Genomic DNA, 7,052 nt, shown 5'->3' with positions numbered 1-7,052 from the left:
TGGAATCCCCAAGGTCACCAGATAATCTGACACAGCCTCCTTCAAATCCTTTATACCTGCACTGTCCAATATATTAGCCACTAGCCACACTTGACACATATGGCTAGTGTGGATTGAAATGTGCAGTAAGTATAAAATACATATCGAATTTCAAAGTTATGAAAAAAAAGAATGTACAATATCTTAATTTATATATTATTCTTGAAATAATACTTTGGATATATTACATTAAATAAAATATAGTGTAAATTTAAAAAAAAAAAAGACTTTCTTGTGTTCTTACTGAAGACTTCATTTAGTATTTTGTACTGAGCCTTCCCCCACCTTCCAACCCCACCCATAGGCAAATTCTGGTTGCACTGAGAAGTGGAGATTGTCCTGAAAGGATAGATTTTCCTCCCTGGTCCTCTAAAACACATGAGTGAAACATATACCCCTTCAGGACACAGGGACTTAATTCCTTTCAGTTGTACAGTTTGCCGGCTTCTTGAACTTGGTCCCAAGGTTGCTGTAGGGTGCTGCTTCACCTGCAACTATCTCACCAGCTTGAGCAGAGTCTTGTTATTTATCGCCTCCTCCACCAGATCCTATACCTGTGCCAGAAAGTGCAGCTCCACCTCATATGATGTGATATCAATGCCCTCATCATGTCATGAAACAGAACTGCCTGGGGACAGAGGCCTATGGATGACCCAACCCCTGGAACACTAAAAGCTGGATGAAGCCCCCATCCCTCATTCCAACCTCCCAGGTGGGTGAGACCCCGCCACACCACAATGCCAGCAGATTAGGATCTGAGACACACTGACAGGGTACAGCAGGAACAGGTCAGTCTGGAGGGAACTAAGTTGGCTGGAGATCTGGATGGGAGGCTGGGGGGAAAGGAAAAGGGCTCTTTACCATCACCAATTGTTTGATTGGTGTGTTTCTCCAGCCAGGGTGATCAGTCCCTCATTTATTAGGGGAACTTACAGAGAGCTACAGCTACCTTGTGTCGGATAGGGAGATGGCAGGTTCACTCAAGAATGTCCACACCTGTGACGACTACTCTTTACATAAGGCTGGGGGATTAAGGCCGCTGAATGTGAGGCTTACATGCAAGTTTTGGGAAAACATCTGGGTATGTGCTCTTTTCTCAGAACAAGATGCACTCAGGGATGGCAGCGTTCAAGCTAAAGCTCAGGGTACGTAAAGGTAGTTTTACAGAGGGATGCCTAAGAGGTGGGGGAAAGGGACAGGTCAATCCTCCCTCAAGTAGGAATTGCTATAATGTATAATAAATATGTGAAATAGCAAAATCTCGTGAACAAAGTTGACGACAGGTTGGAATGTGTTTTCGTTTTTTTTTTCAAAGCAATATACATGTAACTATTTATTTTTAATATATTTTTTATTTTTATTTTTTCTGTTATCATTTTCTTTTTCTGTTGTCTTGTTATTTCTTTTTCTAAATCGATGCAAGTGTACTAAGAAATGATGATCATACATCTGTGATGATACTAAGAATTACTGATTGTATATGTAGAATGGAATGATTTCTAAATGTTGTGTTTTCATTTTTACATCCTACATATATTTAAATTTGAGTATCCATTTTTGCTGGTAAATTGTTAAAATCATAGTTACTGCCATTGGACACTTATGTTGCTTGGGGTATGGTATGTATGAGGTTTTTGGTTTTTTTTTTTATTTCTTTGCTGGAGAGATGCAAATGTTCAAAAAAATGATCATGGTGATGAACACACAACTATGTGACAACATTGTGAGCCACTGATTGTACACCACGTATAGAATGTTAAAGTTTACCAAAAAAAAATCCGGGAATTTTAGAAGCCCTTAGATTAAGAACCAGACCTAGCTTTAAGTCCCAGTGCTGCCATTTATTAGCACATGTAAATGAGCCTATAATCTGGTCCTGCCAACCTCACCCAAACCTTGCAGAAACCTGAGGAAAATTAGATACAATTTAAATTTTTGAAAGTGACTAGAGATTAAGGGTTCTAAAGCCTTTGCATACTTTTCGTTTTTTTTCTGTCAAATTCCCACTTCCCAATCTCTTTCATAGTCCCAGAAACTAAGAGACACCTGTTTTTAGTTGTCAAAATCCATCAAGTAGGATGCTCTCCTCAGAATCTTCCTGGAGATTTCTCTGGCCCCATTTCTTTCTCAGCGTTTAATGACCAGGACCCTTCCCATCCACTCTCCAGTCATGTAAACCCTCCTACCCCAGAGAGCACCAAACAACAGACTGCAACATTACACTTTATTTTGCACATAAGGAAAACAGCCAATTAACTAAGCGATTTTAGAGCTCTTAGTATTCGTTAATCAAGGAGGAAATGAGGTTAAAAAGCAAACTTTTCATCTCCTTCCAAACATATACCACAAAAATTCACAAGAACAAATGCAACAGGGGATGGTTTTCAACAAAGTCCAAGCAAAAAGGGTGAGTACTGACGAGCCACAGGGGTCAGACCAGGAGCAGTGCTCCAGGAAGCGAGGCTCTCTGGCCCCTCACACTCAGCCTGCTGACTTAGATATTCACCTTATGAAATTTATTGCCCTTTGTCACACCCACGTACAAGCAGCTCCTTCCCGCTTCCACATCCCAGATCCATCACTTCTTGCTATTCTAAGATGGCTAATCCATAAACAGAAATCCAGGCAGCTTCAAATATACTTGCCCAGCTGTGTTCTTCACATGGCACCTCCACAAGCTAGGCCTCAGCTCAAATCCTGTATAGGAAGTTCCCATTGCTATCAAAGAACTCTCGCCCCTTCTGCACTACTTTGCTGCTGAAGTTCTGGTCACCTGGCTCCCCTGCTTTTAATTCCTCTGGTTTCTGGTCTCTTGTCAATCCATCATTTTCAGTTCCTCCAGTACCTTCACAACTGCCGACGGAGTTCTTCTCCCTGTGGTGACCTAGGGCTGAAACCATAGGCACAAAGCTCTCTTTCTCCAGGCCCTGGATTCCTTTGTTCCTTCCCTTCTGCCTCCATGGTGTATTTCCCCCGCAAGTGTTCAGTTCTATCATTTTCAAAGCTGTGCAATGATTCTGGCCTTTGGATAGGGCTTCATTCCCTCGTATCAGCAAAGAGCCTGATGCAGAGTGGCCTGCAGCCAGTGGTTTCAAGGAATTCCCAGAGGCCTTGAGCTGCTGAAGCAAAGGAGCAGGACTGGTATTCTTAAGGACTTTTTGATCTTGCTTCAGTTTCTGCTCCATCGTGGGTACAAACTTGCTTTTCAAAATCCTTCGGATCACATCAGTGCTAACATTAAAGCCTTCGGCCAATCTGGAAACTGACCAGGATTCTGCAAATTCCTTATGTAAATACCTACAGGAAAAGGAGTAGATTTTCAAGTTGTGAGGAAATCTCTTATTAGAAGGGCTAATGGGTAGTACTAGTGATAAATAATGAGAAGAAAATGGCTTGTGCCAGCTAAATTGCCATGTTCCATTCCTATGAGCCAACAGCAATACCTAACCACTTTCAGTCAGGTCACATTAACTGAACTCCTCCCACTGTTTACCAGAGGTCCCATCTTAGATCCTGCAGATGCATGAGAACTGTCCTTCCTCTCAAAGAGGATACAATTCGGTGGTAGAGACAGATATTGAGGCACCCAGGAGGAAGACCCAGGGACAGGCAGTCACAACACTTTCATTTTAGTTCAGGTTGCTTCAGGAAGGCCAAGGATGAACTGGTCCTTGTCTAAAAGGATGAAAAGACATAATATATGGCAGAGCAGTGGAAGGGAAGAGAAAGCAAAAGTATTGGTGGTACAGTGAGCAGCATGCGAAATGTAAAGAAGCACATCAATCGGGAGTAGCTGAACTTGTCTGACAATGGGGATAAAAGCAAGAGCACATTATGCTTAGGAATAACAGTTAATCCCAAGGCAATGTTAGCTAGCCATGTAATGATTTTAAACAGTGGAATGTCATGATCAAATTTTCATTTTGAAGCTCAATCTCACTGGTGGTTTTTCAGCGGCAGGACTGGAAGTAGAAAGTTCAGACAAAAGAATGTTACAGTATCCAGGCAGTCTGAACTGTGGCAGTGGCAATGAGAGAAGACAAGAGAGCTAAGAAATTATTTTAGGAAGTTCAAAGGGTATAACCTGTAAGGGACTCAATACTGCTGGAGAAGTGTCAAGTCCAGCTTTCAGGATTTTAGCTTAAGCAATGATGAATTCTATTTTGCACATGCTGAGTCTGAGGAACCTGTGTGACATCCAAACAGATGTCTGATGGAAGTTAATATATGGGTCTAAAATTCAGAAGAAAAATGTGGATTGGAGATGTAGATTTGCATGTCATAATCCAACAGGATGGTTGAAGCCCTCTGAGCAGCTGGCACTACACAGGAAAGTATGCAGAATGATTTGAGAAGCCCTAACGCAGAACTCTTAAAAAAAAAAAAACAGCTATACTTAAGATATAGGGGGAAGAAGGGGAGTCCAGGAAGGAAACTGAGAAAAGTAGCCCTAGAAACAAAAGGAAAATCAGAAAAGAGAGGTACCCTGGAGTCAAGGGAGGAGGGAATTTCAAGAAGCTGCCCACAAGGCCAAAAGCTACAGAAATGCTGAAGAAGAAGACTGTAGGGTGTCAGTTGTGTTATAAACTAAGGAAGTCACTGACGGATATGGGAAGAGCAATTTTATTGGAGTGACTTAAAAAAAAAGAGGATAGACAGCTAGGGAGCTAACAGAAAGCAAAAGGTTAAGGATGGCCTTAACTTGACAGATGATACAGGTCCCTAAAGAAGAAGGTGGGGATATGACCTAGAATACAAAGAGGACTGGGTCCCAGACAAGCAAAGGGCTACTACTTCCCCTAACATGTAAGAAGAGCATGTTGAGAATGGAAGGCAACAAGGAAAACCAAGAAACTGAAAGGATTCTTATCTACTGGCCCGTTTTTTTCTTTGAAATAAAAGGACACTTACTGATCACAAAAAGGGAGGTGATAGGAAGCTGGAAGGTTTGCCAAAAGTACTGTTCAAGACAAGAGCGAGAGCTTACTGGAGACCAATGAGTTACTACAGGTTCAGAAAATCTTGCTGGTGGGTGCAACAGAATCAACTCAGTTTCAGAGTCATTCTGATGGGAATGCAAAATGGTATATTACCCCCAAACCCTACCTCTGGAAAATTACACAATAAATACAACTAGCAGATATGTGAAATGATGTTAAATACCAAGTTACTCACTGAAGAATGTGCAAGCAGAAATCAACCCAAGTGCCCATCATAAAAAACTAGTAAGATGGGTGTCACAAAAAAACTAGTAAAGGGAGTGCACAGGTGGTTCAGTGGTGGATGCCTGCCTTCCATGTAAGAGAACCAGGTTCAATTCTCAAAAACTAATAAAATAAACTATAATTTACTTTAAATCCATAAAAAAGAATGAGGAGCTCTCGCTTCTAAAACAGAAAGATAGGATACATTAAGTGAAAAAAAGCAAAAAAAGTAGAACAGTATTTATAATACAATAATGGGATTAAGGACATGAAAATAATCTATGATCATACTTGTTTATATTTGCATAAGGAAACCTGAAGAACACACAAAATACTATCAAAAACAGTAATCACAGGAGACAAGGGGTTGGTGGTTAATATTTTCCAATGCATTTACCATACCATGTTCTTGTAATTTTGAGCCATATGTACCATATTATCTATTCAAAACAGAAAAAAAATAAAATTTAAAAAGGATCCCTTTAAGATTTTCTAAGTTATGAAGTCTGTCCTGGGAAAAATGCACATAACCACAGAAGCTCGATCTATAGATATTAGGTTACCAAGACCATGATCTACTAGTTAGATCGTGTCTGTAATTCACCATTTAAAAATTTCAGCAAAATATGAACTAAATGTCTCATAATGCAAAAAACTTAAGTCTTGAGGGTAGGTTTAAGGGGATTCATTATGTTATTTCACTTTTCTGTCAGAAATTTTCCATGATAAAAAGTAAACGAAAATCACCACCACACACACACACACACACACACACACACACACACACTCACTCACTCTCAAAAACAGACATATTCTAGGCCCCGGTATTCTTGACTTCTTCGTAAAGTAGATCTAACAGGGTACCAGCAGTCTTACCGTATCTGCTTCATAGCTTCCCACGTCAGGGTCCTGGGCGGGGCACCAGGCGCCTCCATTTGCCTCCGAATTTTCTGGAACCGGATTGCGTTCTTCCGTCGTTTCAGGGCGCTGGGGGCGAAAACCAATGGCAGAGGCCATGCGTGGACGCAAGATGGGTGGGTGAAGCGCCTCGGGCTAAATCACGGAGCGCCCAGCCCTCTCCTCGTCAGAAACTGCAACCCGACCGCGTCTGCCAACTTAACACCTGCTCCGCACTCCGCCCCCAGAAATCTAACACCTACAACAGTAACTGCCGGCAAGCACGAACTCTCCAAACGTGTGCTGAAATGTCACTAATGAAGGGGCCCGTGGGCCCAAGGGAGCTGAACACCTGCCCCTGCGCTCCTGACAACGGGTGAGGAGAAACAAAGACCGCTGAAGATGCGGCGGCGGGACGCCCGGCGCCAAGGGGCGCGGCCTGGGGCGCCCGGGCGCGAGGCCCCGCTTCAGGCTGAGGGCCCGGGAAGAAGCCGGTACCTCTCCACCTCCTGCAGCTCCCGCTCCTCCGGCTCCCAGTCAGAATCGGGATCCGGCTCGCGGCCGACAGACCCCGGGCCCGCCACCCCCCGGGTCGCGAACCCACAGCGAGAGACCGCAGCGCGGACGCGCCGGCTCAGTGAGAGGACCCGAGCAACCGCCATGACGATGGACACAACCCAGCGGCAGCCCAAAACGCGTCACTGTGGGAAGGGGGCGGGCCCGGAAGGTCGATGCCGAAAGCGGAAGTTTGGGGGCGGGACAGGAAGCACGGTGGGCGCGCCTGTTTCCTGTCTCACTGCCAGACCTGTCTGTGCTTGGACAGCTTGGGCTTGCTAGCTCACCTGTCACGGTGCTGTACGTGGAGGGGTTTTTCTGATACGCGAGGGTCGCAATAAGGTACAGGACTAGCCT

At 43.7% G+C, this 7,052-nt stretch overlaps 1 protein-coding gene across 1 annotated transcript; it reads right to left on the bottom strand.

Annotated features, from left to right (window-relative positions):
• Nucleotides 1–2,249: 2,249 nt before the first annotated feature.
• On the bottom strand, nt 2,250–6,864 carry NGRN (neugrin, neurite outgrowth associated). Its single transcript, XM_077124224.1, has 3 exons — nt 6,639–6,864; nt 6,120–6,230; nt 2,250–3,336 (listed from the first exon to the last, which is right to left on the bottom strand). Exons 1-3 carry the CDS (start codon nt 6,800–6,802, stop codon nt 2,730–2,732), a joined length of 882 nt encoding a protein of 293 aa, XP_076980339.1. The 5' UTR covers nt 6,803–6,864; the 3' UTR covers nt 2,250–2,729.
• Nucleotides 6,865–7,052: the final 188 nt, after the last annotated feature.

Source organism: Tamandua tetradactyla, chromosome 12 (assembly GCF_023851605.1).
Source record: "Tamandua tetradactyla isolate mTamTet1 chromosome 12, mTamTet1.pri, whole genome shotgun sequence".
Lineage (NCBI taxonomy): Eukaryota > Metazoa > Chordata > Mammalia > Pilosa > Myrmecophagidae > Tamandua > Tamandua tetradactyla.
This window is presented reverse-complemented; position numbering and strand designations above follow the sequence as displayed.